At 38.3% G+C, this 22,617-nt stretch overlaps 4 protein-coding genes across 28 annotated transcripts in view; 2 read left to right on the plus strand and 2 right to left on the minus strand.

Annotated features, from left to right (window-relative positions):
* The window catches only part of LOC148740216 (protein argonaute-2-like), a 41,779-nt gene extending 32,093 nt beyond the window's left edge, over positions 1-9,686 (plus strand). The window contains exon 21 of one of the 2 annotated variants that reach the window (XR_015996513.1): positions 6,193-9,686. The gene's annotated coding sequence lies outside the window, so the exon portion shown is untranslated. Of the gene's footprint in view, positions 1-773; positions 2,133-6,192 lie in introns of those variants that run through there. The other variant, XR_015996512.1, reaches the window with a different exon arrangement.
* LOC148740211 (uncharacterized) overlaps positions 1-20,565 on the minus strand; it is a 70,309-nt gene extending 49,744 nt beyond the window's left edge. Inside the window, exons 1-7 of one of the 24 annotated variants that reach the window (XM_088748439.1) lie at positions 20,265-20,565; positions 20,072-20,178; positions 19,745-19,927; positions 16,585-16,692; positions 13,775-13,818; positions 13,013-13,070; positions 12,038-12,430 (exon numbers count right to left, since the gene is read on the minus strand). In XM_088748439.1, the coding sequence (XP_088604565.1) occupies positions 19,835-19,927; positions 20,072-20,178; positions 20,265-20,451 (387 nt within the window). In that variant the 5' untranslated portion in view covers positions 20,452-20,565 and the 3' untranslated portion in view covers positions 12,038-12,430; positions 13,013-13,070; positions 13,775-13,818; positions 16,585-16,692; positions 19,745-19,834. The other 23 variants (XM_088748440.1, XM_088748437.1, XM_088748441.1 and 20 more) reach the window with 23 other exon arrangements.
* Positions 124-1,008, minus strand: LOC148740217 (uncharacterized). The gene is made up of 2 exons (XM_088748431.1): positions 717-1,008; positions 124-338 (listed from the first exon to the last, which is right to left on the minus strand). Exons 1-2 carry the CDS (start codon positions 1,006-1,008, stop codon positions 124-126), a joined length of 507 nt encoding a protein of 168 aa, XP_088604557.1.
* A 1,302-nt stretch (positions 20,566-21,867) lies between the features above and the next one.
* Positions 21,868-22,617, plus strand: part of LOC148740218 (uncharacterized) — a 1,278-nt gene continuing 528 nt past the window's right edge. Inside the window, exon 1 of the mRNA XM_088749649.1 lies at positions 21,868-22,617. This exon is cut by the window's right edge and continues 528 nt beyond it. Within this exon, the coding sequence (XP_088605775.1) occupies positions 22,075-22,617 (543 nt within the window). The 5' untranslated portion in view covers positions 21,868-22,074.

The following is a 22,617-nucleotide window of genomic DNA, read 5'->3' on the forward strand; positions in this document are numbered from 1 at the left end:
TCCCAGGTGTCCTGTCGCAATCTTAACCAATGAAAACTTCCACCGTCTCAATTTTCATACTGGTTCCCTTCAAAACGAAAAGCGTGAGTCACCGTAAAAATGAATGTATTAAACATCATTTAGTTACCTTGCTCCCCCGGAAGTATTCCCGAAGCCATGCATGTCTCGAAGAACTCTAGTCAATTGTTTATCCTGATTCTCGATTTTATCCTTTAGAAGTTCGACATCGTTCTCCAGTCGCTTCAGTTTTGTCGGCGATGCATCATCTTCGTTCGCCCTCAATAATAACTCAGAGTCAGAATATCTGCGCCTTCTTCCCTGCGTTTGTTTCGGATCACCTATTAATAAAAAAACAAACTGCAACATGATAATCGTTTTGGGTTGGAGTTGCCTCGGAAAGACTTAATTCTAAACAAATAAGCACAAAAATCATCAGTTTACATCCCTATAAACCAGAGGTTAAAAAAATATACACTGACAGTATCTCCCAGAGATAAATATTTTAAGAAGGGAGAAAAATAGTTTTATTCATTGAGTCTTAAAAATGTCTTTAAAATGTCCTTAGGTGATGACTTCCAAATAAGTTTAGAGTCAAAAACACTTATTTGGGAAATAAGGGAAATGTGTGTTGTGATGTCATTAGGTACCTTACACAAACTTGATCATGGTAAGCTAAATATCATGTAGCATCTGCAGAGAAGATTGAGCTTAGTTACCTTTGGCTTCATTATTTAGATCAATGCAGGCTATGTCGTACTCTTCTTTCTCAATAGTCACTGTTAGTTCAACATTCCCCTCAGCATCAACAAGATGCTTAACTTCGTCAGTCACCAAGAAGTCGTGCAGGCGTGCCGTGAGAGTGCCGTCCTGGTACATATTCCACAAAGTGGTGAGCCCCTTTATACTGTTTGCCCGAACTGTGAAGTACACACACCCTTCACCCACATTGACTAGTTCTGTATCAGCGGGAAGAACTCGTTCGTTGAAGCTTCTAATAAATTGACTCATAGATTCCCAGTTGACCAAGATATCAGCAAAATGGAGCAACTTTTTACCAACCCTGCACGCTGTCTTTAAGCTCACTGGTGAAAATGAAAATAATAAAGTAAATAAAATGTAAGGGTGGTCTTCAAAAACATTTTCCCACCTTGCATCAATCAACTGTCAAATCGATATGGACCGTTCAAAGGCTATGATTCATGAAAAAACCAAAACCTACTATCGTACGCATGCTCGACGATTCGCCTCTTCAAACAATTTGCAGACATACACTATCAGCACTGTGGCTTTATATAGAGGATGACTGAAAGTCAGTATAATAATTTTACACTGAAAATATGCCTTACCCCTATTGGTCAATAATTTTTTTTTATCCTTTAAATCATAAAATTGGCCTTTCATTGGAGATGGATGTTTTTCTTCGTGTCTCTGCAATCGAGATTGCGTTACCTGTGACAGAGCTGAATAGCGTATGCGCACGCGGTACGTTTTGGCGCGGAAAATCGGAGTTTGAGTCGTTCGCATGCCGGATCGTCAAGTATGATAGTAATTCGACTTTGTAGAAATTTTACAGAATGGTTTGGTGAAGGTCTTAGTTTTCGTAATTACTAAAACTAAGAGGGGTCTTAGTTTTCGAAACTACGAAAACTAAGACCCCTAAATTTACCATTAAATTTGACCTAAAAAACACAGTGGAAAGGATCGGACAGGGGATAATTTGACAGATTAGACCTATTTTGGTTACAATTTAACTAACGGCGTAGCTTTAAATATCATCGTGCTTAAATAAAGATTATGTATGTATGTATGCGTAATTTCGTTCAGTCTGTTATATATTAAGAGATTTTACGAGTTAACTAACGGCGTAATTTCGTTCGGTCGGTGTTTATATATTGAGAGATTCAGTACGCTGTTAACTAACGGCTTAATTTTGTTCAGTCTGTTATATATATATTGAGAGATTTTACGCGCGCTGTTAACTATTACTTAACGGAGCCAGTAATTTAGTTCAATCTGTCATATATAGTGAGGGATTTTATGCCGTTAACTAACGACGTAATTTCGTTCAATCTGTTATATATATTGAGGGATTTTACGTCATCGTGTTTAAATAAAGATTGTGTAGGTATGTATGTATGCGTAATTTCGTTCAGTCTGTTATATATTAGAGAGATTTAGCAAGAGGACGGGAACGTCAGTTGACAACGGCGCGCGCAGCAAAAATACCGGTAAGAAACTGGGTCGAGAACGGCGTCGCGTTGTGTTGAAAAGGGATTTAGCAAACAAAACATGTCGCAAATTTCTGTTCTAGAATATCAATTAATTTTTGTCATAAAGTTACACTTACAGGTACAATTACGGGTAACGAAATTAGTTTACTAGACATCTCGCGTCGAGTGCAGACATGGATGCCTTCGACAAGATTTGCTCCGTACGAAGTTGTTGGGATACCAATTGAGTTGAGTTTTTCAATTCCAACTGGACTTGAACAACATTTCAGAAGGTAGAGTTTGTTTTATTTCTGTATAATCGAGCCCATTAAATAAGTTACTGTGAATTTTTTGTAGTTATCGTCATCTTTTTATGCGTGTTGTCTTCGTGAAACCGGCTTTCGTGAGTTCTGTATTGCGAGTCCTTCGTGAGTTTCCAAATCTCAGATCATGCCTACTGGTGGCTTAGGCTCCGTCCGCAATGCTCTGTTAACAGCCAGCTTCTTTGATATCATCGACGACGAGTGGAGCGATGTGGAGTGTAAGGGGGACTCGCTCAGATTTGCAAAGAAAGATCTGCTAGAATTATGTGAACGTTTAGGCATTCCAGAAAAAATTACTTGCGAACAAAGAACCGTTTGTGGTGGAATGGAGGGTCTGTGCATTTTTTTGAAGAGATTAGCATACCCTTGTAGGTACACAGACATGGTACCCCGCTTTGGCAGGAATCCAACCGAGCTCTGGTTAATATTTAACACCATGATCGATTTCATCTATGATAATCATAACTATCGACTACGCAGCTGGGATCAGTTCTTTTTGCAGCCTGTTGCAAACCTTCATATCCAATTGCTTTACGAGTATTAAGATTTTCAAGAGCATCCTTCACTTCATAACGATTTACAGGTCTGAAACAAAAGGAATCATTTGATTCTGCCATATGTGAAGAAATGAGATGTAGACTGCTATGCTCAATAAAATGCCCCTCAGTTAAATCATCTACCTGTTCACCTCCTATTCCTTTGGCCATGGATGAGAAATACTCAGAAAGATACTCTGCCACCACTAGCCTATCTTTTTCCAATGTACCATTAATAGATAAATGTATTTCTCTCTTTCTGTTGTCCTCTTTGTCCTTTCTATCCAAGAATGGTTTGAAGGTTTGAAAAAAATTCTTAGGATTATTCTTCAGTTCATGTGATACTTCCTCCCAGTATTGCTTTATGGCTATTCGCCTTTGTCGTGTAGCCTCATTCCTCCATTTTCTCTTGAGCTCCAAGTATTCTGGTGTTCTGTGTTGGTTGAACCTTTTGGCAAACTTACGTTTAGTCCTTATAGCAGATTTCCATGCTGGGGTCATATAAGGACAATCTTTTGCCCTGATTTTCATTTTCTTCACTGCCAAATACTCTGACAAAATAGTTCTCAGAAGTTTCATCCAATAATCATAACATAACAACAACCATAACTTGCTCGTTTTCTTCTTTGCTTTAAACGGATTCTGCACTCTGACTTCTTTCATTAGTGCTACGTCGTGCTGTTCAGACCATTCCATAGGCCCGCTACATAAAAGAAAAAAGATAGAAGCGAGCGTTACTGTAGGTAGTAGCTGTATAAAATAGTCGATCACATTTCAGCACTAAAAATAAAAAGCTTAATGGCGGGTAAATTAATGCACTTTCTTGAACGTGAAATACGGCAACGACATAAAACTCTCGACAAAAAGAAAACGACTAATAACAAAAACAAACACATGGCAAGATAACTTGCTATTATATAAGTATTTTTCCTGTTCTGGAAAAAACCTCTGCTCGTAGGATAACTAAAAGAATGGCGACAAACAAAAAAGAATTCACGATAAAACAAAACCCAGTAACAGAACCTGCGGAAACTTGTGCCAAACACGAAGTTAGGCACATTTTGTCCCATTTTTAAAAGTTATTGTTTAAGTGCAGATAAAAAACTACTTTCTTATCAAACCTACAATGTACTTACGGGTTTGATTTGACGATTGAAAACGAAGACATGGTGTCAGTCTTGTACTGAGACAGTCCTGAAACAGAGCAAAACAACACGCACGGCAAACATCCCACTTTCACGTCTGCGACCTCACGTCAAAAAACGTCTGCACATGCGTACTGATTGCGAAGCACATATTTAAACTTCCGGTTGACGTCCGTGAATCAAAAACCTCCGATGCTTAAGCTCTCTACTAGAGAGGACGGGAACGAGATTTCAGAACGGGAGAGCGCGCGGAGTAGTCTGGACACGACACCATTCGACTTCCGGTGTTAGCGTTGCGGTTCTCCCAAACAAGTTTAGGACGTCACTTTGCTGGTTTTCCCGTCGCGATCAGAACGTCTCAGATTTCCGTCAATTGTGCACTTGTAAATCGATCCAAACGAGATAATACTGTTTGGAAGTATTTCAATACTCATGTTCAGGATAATTAGGTCCCTTTCTTTGTTTTAATCGGTGTATTTTTGAAAACTTGTCGCTTCAATATGCTGGTTCCCGAAACGAAATTGGAACACAGTCGTTGGCAAGCGATCCAAGATTTCAGGACTCATTTTTCTTTTAAATGAGCAAGGCTTTAGACAATAAAAGGGCTTTTCTTTAATACATTTCTTTAATTAAGCCTATGTGAAAACTCTAAGAATGGGATATATGCTGTTGAATTTTATCGTAAATCGATTCTTCAATAACCATGCTGCATGTTGAAGTTTGGAGCAGTCAATAAAACGAACAATCACGAAGCTTACCTACCGTAATTTTTTTTTATTTACTTGTTTTCGTTGTGGTTGTCGTTTTCACCGATCATAAATGAATGCTTTGTGGATTGAAGTCAGAGATAAACAATTTGAGAATTTTCTCGGGTTTGCACTTTTTTATGTCTTAAACTTTTTTAATCAGCGCCGATGAAAACAAGAAAGTTGGGCTCACGCAACAAAAGAAAATGACAATCAATTCTATTTCGACACGACTTTCTAAATCAAGTAATTTAATTCAGTCTTGAACAACTTCGTCGAAAAAAGAAGAAACAACACAAAACAAACAAAAAACCAAAACCAAGTCTTATCCTAAGCCTAACCATTTCATGGGTGACTCGCATTAATTCTTTCAGCGTTAAACAAGAACTCGCATTAACTCCGTCGTTGCGTCGCTTGGTTTCTACATGGTTTCGCCATAACCCCGTTCAAAATGCTTTGCACCTCTAAGTATTCAATTTTCAAAAGAGATGTACCGTCATGAATGAATAGAAATATTCAGTGAACAAGGGTAAAAACGATGATGATTTCCAAATTATACTTTGTAAAATTGCGAAGAAAGACGAGCAGTGGTAAAAAAATAATGGCACGAAGCGAAAAGACAGCAACACAAATCGCAAAAAAAAAATCTAATGGGCTCCAAAATTCGATACAGGAATCAACAGACACGAGTCTTACCTGGAATGGATCAATTATAAAGTTTTATCGCCCATGTGGTTCGTATATTATAAACATGTTCGGGCCCGGAACAGCAGTGGGAGGATCTCACGCCCCTCAGTGATACTGGACTTATGACGGGACCACCCTACTGAGAACATTTTTTGTTGCGTTACTATTATGGTATATAAAATTACCTGTGCTTTTCGCATGAAGTTATTTTAGTAGCCTGAACAGAACAAAACATCTAACTTTCCGTAACTATAATTATCCTCTGTTTGCGCTTGTTGCATCACTCTCAAAGAGGATAGTTTCGTTGTCCTTAAAGCTGTTTGTGAAAGCGAAAATTTGTGTTGGCGATCTTTGAAAAGCCGAGTTTATAGGCTATTGAAGAACAGATATTGCGATGACGCCTCGAGGCAACGACTGCTAAAACACTTCTGAAACAAGAAGGGGCGACGCTCTCGATCCATTTTCTTACCGGTATTTTTGCTGCGCGCGCCGACGTCAACTGACGTTCCCGTCTGTACCGTTGCACTTATGTCCTCTTGTTGTAGATATGTCCTCTGACGTAAGGTGATACAATGGCCAATCACATCCTGTGATCTATAGAGCGACACGCAGCTTGGGACTGGTTAAGAGACTCCGTTGCAGTTATGTCTTCAAGCAAAATTGCTCATTCAACGGGGTCGGGATAAGTAAAAAATTTGACACGTATGAGCAACTTCCAACTGATCTCAGGAAAACATGCTGTTCGCAATCTCTCACATTACTTTCCTTGAAGTTCTATCGCTCCTTCGTTAACGCCGTGTGATCGCATCGTTCTAATCTAAACGTCCTAAACGTGGAAGAGCAACTTGCTACGTGAATAACAAAGCGACTTTTGACCAAAGAATGCGTTATTGTTCACGCTTTATTTGCAGTCTTGCTTTATTTACAGACGTCATTGTTCGACTTGCGACTTCAATGACAACATTTTACCCATATCACAATTGTTTTATTTTCTTTAATAGTTGAAGATCATAGATTATGGTTCGTCGGCATAAAATTATATATTTTTGATGCTTCGCTGATCTGCCGGAGGTGAGATCGACGGAGAGGTCAATGTTGTGATAATCTGTCTGCGTCACGAAGTCTTCCTTCAATCACAGAAGTTTGGCCCTCAGTTGTTTATTTCGAATATCGTAGGTTTTTGCTGATTTAAGCTGCTCTTTATTTAGTACTGTCTCTAAATTATTGTCGGGAATGCACTTTTGGGTGGATTTGTCATAATTTACCCCGTTTACGACAAATTCACATAATGATCAAATCAAAAATCGGGTAAAGATGGCTATGGCAAGTCATAAGGATTTATTCCACCTCAAGGACATTAAGGATGAATTTCACAGAATTTACCCTGTTTTTCTAGAATTCGCTGATCAAATGGAAAAACCAGGTAAAGCGGATGGCATATGGAAACTTAGCGTGTAAGCCACTTTCGGATGAATTCCTAGAATTTATCCCGTTTTTCTTGAATTCATAAAAAAAAATGGAAAATCGGGTTAAAGATTGGCTATGGCAACTTGAGATCTAATTAATTCGGAGGATGAACGCTTTGACTTCACCCCGTTTTTTGTCAAATTCACTGAAAAATAAAATTGGAAATTCGGGATGAAGATAGCATGTGGGAACTTCGAGTATTATTCACCTGTAACATGAAGGCTCGGAATTTACCCCGTTTTTCTCGAATTCGATCGCTGATCTTTGAAAATCGGGGTAAAGATATCGTGTGGGAACTTCGGGTATTATCCACTTGTGGCATGAATGCTCAGAATTCACCTCATTTTTCTGAAATTCACTGACCAAATGGAAAGTTGGGGTGACAATGGCATATGGGAACCTAGGGTACTAGCCACTTGTGGGCTGAATTCTCAAAATTCATCCCGTTTTTCTAGAATTCATTGAAAGAAAAAATGGAAAATCGGGTTAACGATTGGCTATGGCAACTTGGGATCCATTTAATTCGGAGGATACACTCTTAGACTTAACCCCGTTTTTTGTCAAATTCACTGAAAAAAAAACATGGAAATTCGGGGTAAAGATAGCATATGGGAACCTCGGTTATTATTCACTTGTAACATGAAGGCTCAGAATTTACCCCGTTTTTCTCGAATTAGCCGATTAAATGGGAAGTCGGGGTAAAGATAGCATATGGGAACTTATGGAAAATAGGGTTAGGGATTGGCTATGGCAACTTGGGATCTATTAATTCGAAGAATGAACTCTTACATTTTACCCCGTTATTTGTCAAATTCACTGAAAAAAAAAAGATGAAAATTCGGGCGTATGGGAACCTCGGGTATTATTCACTTGTAACATGAAGGCTCAAAATTTACCCCATTTTTCTCGAATTCGCTGATCAAATGGGAAATCGGGGGTAAAGATCATCAAATGGGACTTTAGCGTGTTAGCCACTTGCGGATCGATGAATTCGCAGAATTAATCTCGTTTCTCCAAAATTCATTGAAAAAAATGGTAAATCAGGGTGAAGAATGGATAGAGCAACTTAGGATCTATTTCATTTGGAGAATGGATTCTTAGATTTTACCCCGTTTTTCTAGAATTTGTTGAAAAATGGAAAATTGGAGTAAAGATATAATATGGGAACTTTGGGTATTATCCACTTGTAGCATGAATGCTCAGAATTTACCTCGTTTTTCTAAAATTCATTGATCAAATGGAAAATCGGGGTGAAGATGGCATATGGGAACTTAGGGTATGAGCTACTTGTGGGCTGAATTCTCAAAATTCATTCCGTTTTTCTAGAATTATTGAAAAATAAAATGGAAAATCAGGTTAAGGATTGGCTATGGCAAATTGGGATCTATTAATTCGGCGAATAAACTCTTAGATTTTACCCCGTTTTTTGTCAAATTCACTGAAAAAAAAAAAATGGAAATTCGGGCATATGGGAACCTCGGGTATTATTCACTTGTAACATGAAGGCTCAGAATTTACCTCATTTTTCTCGAATTCGCTGATCAAATGGGAAATCGGGGAAAAAAATCAGCAATGGGAGCTTAGCGTGTTAGCTACTTGCGGATGAATTCGTAGAATTAATCCCGTTTCTCCAGAATTCATGGAAAAAAAAGAATGGAAAATCGGGTTGAAGCCTGGATAAGCAACTTGGGATCTGATTGGAGGATGAATTGTTAGATTTTAACCCGTTTTTCTAGAATTTGTTGAAAAAAATGGAAAATTGGGGTAAAGATATCATATGGGAACTTTGGTTGTTATCCACTTGTAGCATGAATGCTCAGAATTTACCTCGTTTTTCTAAAATTCATTGATTAAATGGAAAATCGGGGTGAAGATGGCATATGAGAACCAAAGGTATTAGCCACTTGTGGGCCGAATTCTCAAACTTCATCCCGTTTTTCTAGAGTACATTGAAAAAAAAATGGAAAATCGGGTTAAAGATTGGATTTGGCACTCTAAGATCTATCCCACTCGAAGGACGAATTCTCAGAATTTATCCCGCTTTTCTAGAATTATTCTAGAATTTTAGCGAGCCGCACAAAGAAACACTTTTTGTAGTTGTAAGCTTCTCATTTATTTCGGGCGCGTTTCGACACCAATTAAGACTTCTTTAGGGAATGATTACAATTAAAGAGGAACAGTACATTACATAGCGCGTTGTTGTGTCTAAGTTTTTAATTTCTATAGAAGTCTATTAATTAATAATAACTGAAAGCGGGCCGGCGTTACAAAAAAACTCCTAATTACAATTAAGCTATTTGCGTATTGCTTTATTTTAAAGGTCTAATGATTAGCGCTAATCGTAGAATTCACCGCTGAAAAAAGGAATGGAAAATCGGGGTAAAGATGGCTTATGAGAACTTAGAGTCTTATCCACTTGTAGCGTGAACCCTCAGAATTTACTCCGTTTTTCCAGAATTTATTGAAAAAAAAAATGAAAAATTGGGTAAAGATTGGATATAGGCTGATAGTTTCGAAAGAAACTGTTTGGCGCTGCGTCGGTGGGAGTAACGAAGTAATTTAGATATATCAACAAAGTTGAAATGGTAAATTAGACACCGTAACGATTACAAAAGCTGACTTTTCGAGCGTTTGCCCTTCGTCGGAGCGAAGGGCTAACGCTAAGGCCTTCGCTCTGACGAAGGGCTAACGCTCGAAACGTCAGCTTTTGTAATCGTTACGGTGTCTAATTTATTATTTCAACTTTATTGATATATCCAAAAGAGTGGATATGGCGAGTCAGTGGGAGCCCCGTTTTTCTACTCATTGAAAAAAAAAAATGGAAAATCGGGGTAAAGTAGATTAGATGTGGCAAGTCAATAGAATATATTCGACTTGGAGGATGAGTTACTATAATTTTCCATGTTTTTCTATAATTCCGTGAAAAAAATTCCAAAATCAGAGCAAGATGGCATAAGGGAACTACGGGTACTATCCGCTTGTAGTATAAATTCTCAGAGTTTACCCCGTTTTTCTAGAATTAATTCATTAAAAAAGGAAAATCAAGAAAGATTTGACATGACAACGTAGGTTATATTCCACTTGCGGTATTAATTCTAAGAATTTACCCCTGTTCTCTAGAGTTCACTTAAAAAAAAAAAAATTGGAACATCGAAGCAAAGATGACATTTGGGAACTTCGGGTATTATCCCCTTGTAGCATGAATTGTCAGAGTTTGTCCTGTTTTTCTGGAATTGATTCATTAAAAAAAAAGGAATTAGATGATTGGGGTAAAGACTGGATATGACAACTCAGGATATACTCCGCTTACGGTATAAATTCTCATAACTTACCGTCCCCTTTTTTTCTGGAATTCATTGAAATAAAAATAGAAGACCGGGTTCAAGATTGGAGATGGAAACTTAGAATGTATTCTACTTATGGGGTGAGCTTTCAGAATTAACCCCCTTTTTTGGAATTTATTAAAAAAAAACGGAAAACCAGGGATGTACCGAGTTATGATTCAATCAGCGCGTTGGAATATATTCTTTTTATGACATGAATTGTTTTTTTTTTTTAGAATTCTCTGAAAATAATGAAAAATCGGGTAAAGATTACACATAAGTTGCAATATGTTTCATTTGCAGGATGAATTGTCCGATTTTATCCCATTTTTGGCATATCCCACATGTGGGATTAATTGTCACATTTTATCTTATTTGTCTCTAATAAATGGAAAAAAAAAATGAAAAATTAAGGTAAAGATATGATATGGGAACTAAGGTTATATTTCCCCTGCTTGATGAATTGTCAGAACTTATCACGGCTTTCTCGGGACTCGTTGGACAAATGGAAAATCGGGGTAACGATTGGACACGGCAAGTCATCGTGTTAACTAATCGAATTGTCACGATTCCCGTTTTTCTACAGTTAATTGAACAAATCGGGGCAAAGATTGGATATGGAAAAGTTATGATATCATCCACTTGTAGGATGAATTGTTATAATTAACCCCGTGTTTCTAGAGTTGATCGAGAAAGTGGAAAATTGGGGTGAAGACTGGATTTGGCATGTTAGGATATAATTATTCTAATTGCTGGATAAATTGTCAGAATTTATTGCCTTTTTTCGAGAATTTCCACATTCAGTGAAAAATGGAAAAAGGGGTTAATAATGGATATGTCAAGTTTGGATGTATTGCACTTGCAGAGTACGAGCTGTGAAATTGTTTTGATTTTCGAATGCACTCAAAACATGGAAATAGAGATAAACAGATATACTGCAGTTGCAAGTTAGATCGCTGGAAGTGCACCCTTAATTCGCGTAAGAAAATTTTGGGTCGGGGGGTAGTTGTCGGAGGGCTATCCCCGGGCGAGTTCAATAATTTTAGCCGGTACTTTGTAGAATCCCCTGCATAAAGCCTTAGGATTATTCGACAAAAATCACTCAGTTTGAGGAGATTATTTTCCTGGAAAAGAGAATGTAACCTTCCCCATAAAATATTTATCAGTATGCAAGTTTTGGTGATATGTTTCACCACTGTGATGTTCTGATTGTTGAAAAGGGTCTGAATACCCCTGGAATTTAAGTCAATTGAGCGTTAAAAATGTCTTCAGGCAATGAGAAATTTTCCCAGAAGTCGCTGTATACACAGATGCATGTGCATATATTGACGGCAAACTATTGATTTATCATTGCTTGACAAGCAAACTGAACGTCTACGTAGAGGCCCACGGGTACTATTCACCGCCAGATAAAACATTGTAACAGAATAATTGAAGGGTTACTTGCAAAAGAAGCCCTTGGTGACTTAGGATGAACTACTGTCGTCCCATTCCAACGTGCTGCCTGTTTACTTGTGGAACCGAAGGAGAACTTAACATGACATCAAGAGTCACTTAGTAAGGCTTCACAAAAGAAAAATCTATGTAAGCAAAGGACAAGTTTTAAGTTTCTCTTCCAAATATTTAATGTCTTCCGATGACATTGACGTACTAATATGACTGTCCTATTATAAACAAGATCATTAAGCTCACTTAAAAATAAAAAAAGAAACAATATACATTAAATTTATATCCCTGATAGAGTAGTTTTCCAAGAGATTATGATTTCACATATTTGAAAAAAAAGAGGAATTACTGTGTGACATAGATATACAGGTTGAAAATTTTAAAAGGGATAACTTAAGTTTAGGTATGTGTCGGAGAAATGACCTTCTCCCTTTCTTTGTTTCTCTCTTTTCGTTTGCTCCTCCCTTTTTCTTTGTGCTTCTCTTCCTCTTTCCAGCTACTCTTCCGTAACTATTTCTTGTTCCAGCTAGTCCATGTTAATCACATGCTTTTCAAAACATAAGAAATGTATCACTTAGTAATATCAATATACGACATTTTACAAAGCTGTTTGGCCCTGAGCCTCTGTGGTTTAATACTTCCTTCAAAATCCATAAACATGGCCGTCCAGTGATGGCCTTTGTCAAAAATATCACTACCAATGTTTATACTAGAGATGCAATAACGTTCACCCTAGAATGTGCACATGAACCATTAGGGAGAGTACCTCTTTCCGTGCCAATATTCTTTGATATGCCTGACACCTATTAAGTCACTGATTATTAATTTTTAAGTAATGTTATAAGTGAAAAAACAGTAGTTTGATTGCTTCTCAGGGATGAAATGCACCAGTACTTCACAATGCCAGACACCCTCATCTGAAGTTGTGTGTAATTCATAACAGCCTTGTTCACTGGTTTTATTTCATGACAGGCAATAAACCTCAAAGCAACTTGAAGAACTCCCTTAGAACATTCAATTTAAAAGGGACGATTTCCTGTTAAAATGTTAGGTTAGCCAAAATTCTGTTCTATTCTGAAAGTATGAGAAACCCTCTCAGGATGGCAGAGAAGAAATTAGTTTATCTCACCACGTGGTCCTCCATCTTGAGCCATGGTAGCCAACTCAGCAAAAATTGATCAACAATCCTATTTTAAAGAGAACGAGAGAATACGGGTGGTTACCAGTTTGCTCGGCTCCCAGGTATTCAGAGAAAAATATAAGAGGATATGCAGAGGCTAAAGCCACTGTGTATCAAAGCATTCACTTCAATATATAAAAGTAATGTAAATTTTTCCTTTTTAGGGCAGATTTATATGATACGACTTAATCGCATATGACAAGCTCAAGGTTACTTCCCACTTTTGCGGGTATCCTTCGGGAAAAAAATTGTTTGCACACTAGAGTAGTTTCACTAAAATCTTAGCAAACTATGTATCAGAAGAAAGCTTCATAAATGTTTACGATAAAAATATCGGTCAGTACAAAATGCAGACTGCAGACTGCAGACTGGGTATAAAATTTTGGTCTCAGTCTGCATTTTATACCCAGTCTGCAGTCTGCAGTCTGCAGTCTGCAGTCTGCATTTTGTACTGACCGATAAAAATATGTCTCAAGCAACTTTTCTTTTAAGGACGTATCATGATCCAATAAGGCGTGAAATGACCGAAGGGTGTTCTATTGAATTTATTGGATATGGGATGCTGCAGCACAAGCTAATTCCCTGCACAATCTTATTCATTATTCACACCTATTATACAACACCTGTGCAAAGCATGTCAATTGAAAATAACAAATATGGAGAGTGCAGACTACTTTCAATAATTTACAGTGCAAGCAATTTGTTCCTCACCATCATTTCTTTGTCTTTACTTTCCATTTAGAGACTCAATTTGGCTGTAATAAAGAAAAATTTTAAAAATTTTTTCCTTTAATTACTTCTTAAAAAAAGAAATCACAAGATTAAACAACAAGCGTAGAAACTTAGACATACTTAGGCTAAAACTCTGATTCAAAAATAAAAGACTACCCCCCCTGCAAAAAAAATTATACCAGTCTTTGATACCATCCTGTTAATCTCCAATTTTTTTTCACTTTTCTTTGCTTTTAATTTGTAAACACATATCATGCTTCTTCTCACTGGCAAGAGCCTGAGTTTCCAAGAAAACCCAAATAACCAGAAAGAGTATTGGCAAGAAAGATAACCAAATGAGCAGTGGTATAACATTAGAGCTTGGAGCAATTAACCGACCTGAATGACTGCTACACCCCATTCTTTTTTCCCAGATCTATGTAAACTAGATTTTGAGCAAAGAATGCAATACCTTTCCAAACATCTGCTAGGATGACTCTATTAAAAGTGTGCATGATCATCATCTCTTGCTGAGATAGCACTCTTCACTTCAATGTTTTTATTACTACACATATGGAGGCTTTGGTAAGATTGTGGAAAGGAGGGACATTTGAGCAGCTAGGAGGGACCAAAATGACAGTGTGGCAGCCATTTATTCCCACTTGGATGGCAAAGTCTGGGGAACCTTCCCCTTGAAATTTAAAAGTTTGGATGTCCAAAAGGGTCCATTTTTGGTTGCTATTTCCCAAGTTGGCTAAAAATTATAGCTACTATGAGGAAGAGTATGTGTAGGCACGGTGGCCTCATGCTTAGTGCGCTCGACTCCAGATCGAGTGGTCCGAGTTCGAGCCCTGGCCGGGACATTGTGTTGTGTTCTTAAGAAAGACACTTTACTCTCACAGTGCCTCTCTTCACCCAGGTGTATAAATGGGTACCGGCAATTTAATGCTGGGGGTAACCCTGCAGTGGACTAGCATTCCATCCAGGGGGGAGTAGAAATACTCCTAGTCGCTTCATGCTACAGAAACCGGAGTTAAGCACCGGCGTAATGGGCCACTAGGCTCATAAACAGACTTTACTTACTTAATTTACTACGAGGGAGGGTCTTGACATTGAATGAACGAATAGAGTAGCTTTTACCTATCTGAGTACATAAACATTATACATAGCAATGTTGTCTCTGTGATGTCTGTGTGGCCCTTGATTGATTTTTAGCTTTGCCTTGCTCAAAAAATGAAATTGTGCTGAGGACAACATTAGATTTTGGGATATGGTGCTGTGATTTCTAACACAGAATCTTTAATGCGATTACTGATGGCAAAGGAGTTAATTACCATATTGATCCATGCATAGGTTGACCCCCATTTTCAAGGTTGAAAATCAGATTTTTCTTTATTTCTAGTACAGAAAAATTCAGACCGACAGAAATTTCCCATATTGTTGATCTCTTATTTCTGAGAATGTATTGAAAACACGGTGAATTAAAAAAAAATGCAAAGCAATGTGTAACCATCTGCTGTGAAGTTTAGTAGCACTTGTTTACATCCCCACGATTCATGATTTAAGCATATACAACCACTTCAATTTACTGGAGAAGTAATTCACCATCTTTTGTAAATCGTTTTGAAAATGAAATCTTCATGCATTTAAATAAACTTTTGAAAGGAGATTTAGTAGACTGAAGGAACACTGAAGAGCTTCGAAGGCTCGCTTGATGAAAACACGCAGCCATCTTGGAAACTACACAACATTTAACATAGATGGTCCACACGCGTAACAAACAAAACCGCACAAGAAACAGCATTTACCAGGTCACTAAGTTACTGTAATCATTTGCTGAAAATGAGAATTCAGCACCGAAGCTGTAAGGAAAATTGTCAGCTCTACAGATCAGAAGATACAATAGAAATCAGCCCAACTAGGTTTCTGTTTAAGCCGCATTATTTATTATTTCAAACTTTTTCAACGATGAAGAACGCACTGAAAACTGACAAAACTTGAACACAATTAGAACTGGTTTTGTGAACCTGGTTTTTCTAATGGACTTCAGGCAATTGGATATGCTAATTTCTTGGATTGCTTGGGTCAGGTCTATCTATGATCCGTGTAAAAGACGAGGGTGATTTTTTGTGCTAATTTTTCCGTCATAAAGAGTCAACTTATACACAGATAAATATGGTGATACTTCAACGATAAATGTAGAGCATGGCAATCAATGAAATGATCAGTGTCTAATCATGAACTAGCTCTTTGTCAGTGACAAGTTTGCACAATTAATATTGGAGAAGGGTACATTACTTCATACAACAGTTAATGTGAAACCATCATACTGAAAAATATGGCGACTGCTGAACTCAACCAGAACTCTTTGTGCAAGAAAATCCTGGAGCCACTCATAAAACCAAGCAGTAAAGGTCTGAAAAATTTAAACCTTGCATATGTTGTTCTTTTGTGAAATATTGCTTTCTGCATGTGCCTTAGCCTAAGAGTAATGGTAAAATGTACAGGTGCCATCTTTGTCTGTCAGTGGAGTGAATCTATTGGGTGAAAACACCAGAAAAATAATAATATTGATACAATTAAAATGAAGGTTTAGTATAGGTATGCTGTGGTTCAGTTTCATCCTTAGTTTAATTCTTTTACTTTTAATAGAGGCCAAATTGATGGTGACACATCATCTCATCATAACTTACACTCTAGGAGCTACATTTTATCTTTCTTTACACAAAATACATTTTCATTCATATCATTAACAAAACCAAAGGAAAATTATGCTTACACCAAGGAAAACAATTAATCACAACATTTACCTTTTTATAACTAGTGCATAATTTTCCAAGAAAATGTTTACAATGGAGCTAATACCACCTCATTGGTACTTTTGTGTACTTTGCTTTGCTGCTGGTTGTCATCCATGCCTGTATGTATGAAATTAAGTAAGGGTGAAAAGATTAGTATTTTCTTTAATTGCAAAGATAGTTGCAGCGAGTGTCTCCACTAATATATGGATCACCAAAGGCTCACAATGAAAGCCAACAAGACCAAGTTCTTGCTAACACATGTAGGAGCAATAATTGCTTAATAATAGGCAATTACTAGTCTGCACTGAATTAAGTATTCAATTGTAAAAGAAAGAAAGTGGCCTACGTCAGCCACTGATTTCAATGAAAAAGCACATATTATTAAGTGAAGAGTAATTTTGCTGCAAATCTGTCCACTTCTGGGCGAGCAAAGAGAATAATTTAATGCATTGTAACCCAACTGTTTCTTGCTGGAGAGCATGGCAGAGAGCACCCTATCCTTTATAATAGATACCTGATCTTCATCATACATGTCAACAGTTTGTGAGTTAACTTTCCCGGATATATGATGTTTGACATCAACCATAACAGAGGTTGAATTTTTGCGTAGTCCCATACAATTACAATGAATACATGTCGTCAATTGTATCCATAATAACCATCAATGTAGACACTATGAGATTGCTACATGTAACATAATAAAAATTATAATGAGGCTGGAAGAAAATCACAAATTTTCGGTCATTGAAACACGGAGATCTGTCTCGTTTTTTAATTATGTATCATCTAGTTTTGCATGTCCCAAACAAAATAATAAAAAAAATAATCCCTCGACACAGAAGGATTCAATTAATCCAAGTTAGTAGTTACTCGGACGCTTTATCGGTATACATCTGACAGTATTTAGCCCGAGACCTGTTGAACGCGATCTTTGAAGAATGGTTGTAATATTTAAATTTAACAAAAATACTAGCATAAAGTGCAACCGAAACCTTACCTTACCGTGCTAGTTCCGATAGAAAAGCACAACTTCGATCACTATCGCACTCCAAACTAATAAGGGAATCGAAGCCATGGGGCAACGTCAAATTCTCGTCTTCCTAAGCTTTCCAACGTATCGAAGAAAATTTCGCCAATAATTAGCACTTAAAAACGCACCCAGAATCTTAATCTTTCACCAATCCGAAGTGTCCCAAACGACACCAAGGATAGCTCATGAAACAAGGATATCCCATGAAATTCTCCGAGCGCGGAAACCTTAACGATCTTCTTACAATTGATATTTTTGAATTGCATCCCTCCCCTAGTTGGGAAGTGACAAGCAAGAGACACGTTCACAACGCCTTTTGATTGGAAGAAATAAAACCACATTCTATTGGTTATTAGTTGTGAGGACATAACTGCAACGGAAGACACAACTGCAACGCTACACCCGTCCTCTTGCTAAATAATAGGGGGTTTAAGCAAATCACTACGGCTGGCGCTGCTACGGCTATCGTGGTTGACGAGGCTTGGGGAGAGTACGTCGCCGTAGTCCGCCAAAATTCAACTTTAAAGCAACGCGAACAACAGACCTAGTACGGCTGAGAAATTTAAAACCAATAAATTAAGCGTCTTCGCGGTAGTTTTTGCACGTCTAAAAACTCAAAATGACTTCGTTCACAGGGACGAGGGATTCTAACGTTTGGAAAAAAAAAAAATTGTAAGCGATCCTGTGCACAATGAATGAGTGAATTAAAATATTTAAGCTTACGTGTTGTAAAATTGCCAGTTTGGAGCTTATAAACACCAAAGCAAAGTTTCTACACGGTCCCTCATAACCCTCGTCATTCCTCGGCTTCAGCCATTTGAATTTCAAGTAGTCTTGAGGTTTGAAAAGGAAAAGTTAGACTTTCTACTTACGCATTTCTCCTTGCGTTCGCTGCGTTCTCCATGTGCACACTGCTTCGATCCTTCGACAAACCCGGCGGCAAAAATAAAGGCAGATTCACTCGGCAAGGGACAGCAAGCTTAATAAATATTCCCGATAAGCTATTTTTAAAGATGTTAAGTGTATTTCAATAGTTAAAATTGCTCAGGAGAATGTATAAAGCGAAGAAAGAAGCGAGATAAGTTCACGTACCACAGACTACGCCGAAACCTTCACACTCGCGTAGGATTCCTCACTACGGACGGATGGGAACCACTGACATGCGCAATGACTCGTTTCTGGACAATTTTACTTCCGGTAGCCGAAGCAGCGCCAGCCGTAGTGATTTGCTTAAACTCCCTAATATTCTCTCTACTAGCGAGCTTAAGATCCGAATTGCTGACGTCGACAAAAACAGTTACATGTGTGACGTTTTCTGAAGATTTTTGATGGATGCCAGTTAGCATAACAGAAGAAACTTGTGTGAGATGAATGGCGTCGAATAACCCAGGTTAGGTTTCTATTTTGTCACATCGACTGCAACATGACTGATACTGTACTATTTTGCGAAACGAAACGAACGTAATCAGGCGAAATCTAACGAAACTAAAGGGATAATACCGATATATTTCCTATTAGAACATAGCTAGCAGAGTCGCGCAATTAAATTCATTATACGTGAGCGCGCTCAAAATCCCGATAGTGCACGCTGATAGCGTCAGCAAATCCGACTTCGCCAGAACTTTTTTTTTCGCGCGAGCGGCCATTGTTAGCGCGGGGAAAAATAATATATTTCGCGACAATAATGGATACAAACAGAAACTCGGCCTACTAGTCCCGAAACGAAGACAATGTTTCGACCTTTACCCTTGGGCTAGAGCTCTTAAATGAGGCAGAAAGAGAGAAAAACAAAGGAAAAGGAGACTCGGAAACAGCGCCGTCACGATTCGCTTCAACTGATATTGTTGTCCGTTTTTCGCGTCGGATTTGATGCAAAATTCCACCGGCTATGTTCTAAAACAATTGGTTCATGCTTTCAGCTGTGCACTATCGAGTTATGGAGCACGTGGGAAGTTTGGAGAGCACTCAAGAAGCTAGAGTTTCCCTCGGCTATCGCCTCGGGCAACTCTTACGCTTCTTTCGTGCTCTCCAAACTTCCCGCGTACTCCATAACTCGATAGTGCACGCTAAAGCATGAACCAATTGTTAAACATATTGTGGCTGCGGTATTCGTGGCTTTAGGTGAAAAATACAACCTACCTTCTTCTGAACTTGAACGTTTAACCCTTTGAGTTCGACATCGCACTGTTTTCTTTCTTCGATGACTTTCTCACGCTGAGCGCGTAGCTCCTAAAGTTCTCCGTGCAACTTCTCTCTGTCGATAGGGGCAGCCGACGTGTTACTTTTGCACCCAGACGCCACCACTTGTTTTTCAAGTGATTTCTACAAGCAAAGAATTAAGGGATTTCAATCACAAATAAGCTGGAAGAAACACAATTTTACGGCCGCGATAACAACAACGAAAACGACACGATATCCTTCAATGAAAGGGACTCATTCAAAATCGGCTTAATCAGCAAAGTGCAACAATTTCTCTTCGGTCACTCGAATTTTCCCCAAAACTTCATCCATTTGAAGCTGAAATGTCTTGCTGTAGGGGGGTTTAAGACCTTCCGATCCATCGCCGTCAACAACTGTGTAAGGATAAACAACGATTCGTGAGTTACTCGAGACGAACAAAAAGTTTTCCACTAAAATCACGCCAACTACTAAAAAGTACCTTGGTGGTTTGTCGGAGTACTGTTGATCGAATCATTCAGGGGCGCTTCTTTCTGTCCATCCTCCACCACTCCACTATTTTCATTGTTCATTTTTCGTCCTCGGCAATGCTGGGCGACTCCTCGAAGAGGGCTACCATAAATTATCGTGTCACATTTTGGCGATTGTTGGCACCAAAATAAATTCATTCGATAGAAAAGCCAAACACGAAGTGGCTTCAAACATGATCGTCCATAGTTGGCTTTGCATCATGGGTATAAAGCACGGAAAAGCCTGAGAATACCACAATACCTTCCTAGCTAGGGTAGGGCTGAGAAGTCTTTGATATTCTTTTCGCTTACTTATATGTTTTTTAGATTCATTTTAAATTCATTTATTGTTTTAGACCTCTGCAGATCACTGCAATTTCTTTTTCTCTGCTACAATCATCCTACGAAGGAAAGAAAGAAAATAACTGAAGAAAACCAAACTAACTAAAGTCTTCGATAAAATCCACAAGGCATTCTCTTCAACTTCGTTTTTGCCAGATTTCAGAAAAAAAAAAATCATCGTGAATCTATATTAAACAAGTTTGGCACCTCGCCTCTCTTGATAAATATCATGTACAGAGGCAACGTGACCCGTGACAGTTTTGAGACCTCTACTTTTCCATTCTGAAACATTTTCAATTTTACAGCTAAATCATTTGTTTCAAACATAGATTTGCTCGACAACCCATGGCTACACACAGGCCTGCCCCACATTAAACTTTCCTTAAGCACTGCAGAAGACACAAACCTCTTTCTAAATTATACAGCAATTGATACGGTTGAACGACTGATTTTTTTAAGCAAAGTGTCGACTATTTTGCTCCCCCTCCCCCCTTAGAAAAAGAGACGTAATCTAAAGCTCTTCGTTAAAGGACTGCAAGGCAAACCGTACCATCAATATGCAACAAAATGATCTAGTTTTCTTCTTTTTTCTTCTTCTTTTTTTTTTTTCATTGCGGTTATCTATACGAGATCTACGATTTCCTGTTAAGACCTTGTTGAGACCTGTCAACAGTAAAACCCATACAGTAGCATTTCGAAACTGTATTTACAGCTTCTCTTCAGTTTTTAACATTAGAAACAGCTGCAATACATAAAACAGAAAAAAATGTCAACTCTATGCAAAATATATATATGCATATATATATATATATATATAGAGGCGAAAGGAAGGAACAAAAAAAAATTAAACATTAATATCAAAGGTCATGAGATCGTAAAAGTGAATCCCTGTCCAAAAGACGCTTTTGTTTGGTCCAAAAAGACACAAGGACACCAAAACTGAGCTATTTGTTGCACGAAACATGGTTTACGAGGAGCTCATGCAAGAAAACGTTGATAACGATTGCATAAGATGGCCTCTTCTTTTCATTAAGAACGTTGAGTTCGGTCATTTCCTAGTGTTATTCTATAGACGCGATGCAACCTCATAGAAAAGGCAAATGTTTATTCATTATGTTCTGTTTATCAAGGGGTTAAAAAAAATTATTTCTGTAGAGCAGTGAACCTGCATTCAACAGGCATCCTGTAACTAGCGAATGCAGGAGGTTCGACAGAGCCTCCCCCAAAATAATGAAAAAAAAAAACCATATCTAAACAAAAATCGCATTGCTTATTCCAAGTTGCAGTGATATTTCCATCAAGCATTGCAAGGTGAAATAAAAGTACGTCACAAGAATAACAAAGAAAGAAGGGAAAAGACATATTTTTTCCTTTAGATTATAAGTGGTTTGATTTGCAACCGATTTCTTGAGACACAGGCATCAATGGTGAAAGGAACAAATGCTGGTGGACGGACAAAAGAAGCATCTACTGTTTACGTCCACCGGCAGTGCCGGCAGTGGCGGCAGTGACGTACCACATGTACAGCGGCCGATATGGACCTGGAACGAGGTTAAGCTGTGGTCTCACGTGACCAACGCTGTGTTTCCAAGGCGGAAGTTATCCATAGGGTGTAAAAGTGACAGTTCTTTCCCGCATGTTACATTCGTCTATAAGAAAAGCTTTGCGATGGAAAGAGGATCTTCGAATGCACTTAATGAAATTTCTGTGAAAAATAAAGGGAAGAGTGAAGACCTCAAGAGCGGGGCTTCTTGTGGCGCAGATGCAGTTGTGGATGAGTGTATTGATGTCATGTTCATCTGTAGCGAGTGGGGCTCCTCGAAAGGTGGATTATCAACGTTTAACAGGGAACTTGCTGTGAATCTGGCGAAGTATTCGAAAGCCAGAATCAGGGTTCATTGCTATGTCTGCCAGAGCACAAAAGGAGAAAGACGAGAGGCGAGCGGGAATGGAATCCATTTAATCACAGCTCGGCGCCCTCCC

This window comes from Stylophora pistillata, chromosome 2 (genome assembly GCF_964205215.1).
Source record: "Stylophora pistillata chromosome 2, jaStyPist1.2, whole genome shotgun sequence".
NCBI lineage: Eukaryota > Metazoa > Cnidaria > Anthozoa > Scleractinia > Pocilloporidae > Stylophora > Stylophora pistillata.

What these genes read in the sequence shown, in the direction of transcription:
- LOC148740217 (XM_088748431.1), bottom strand. Translation starts at nt 1,008, where the DNA reads ATGAGTCAATTTATTAGAAGCTTCAACGAACGAGTTCTTCCCGCTGAT. An exon ending in TCTAAATAATGAAGCCAAAG is followed by an intron (nt 339 to 716) that starts GTAACTAAGCTC and finishes TTTTATTAATAG; the next exon opens with GTGATCCGAAACAAACGCAG.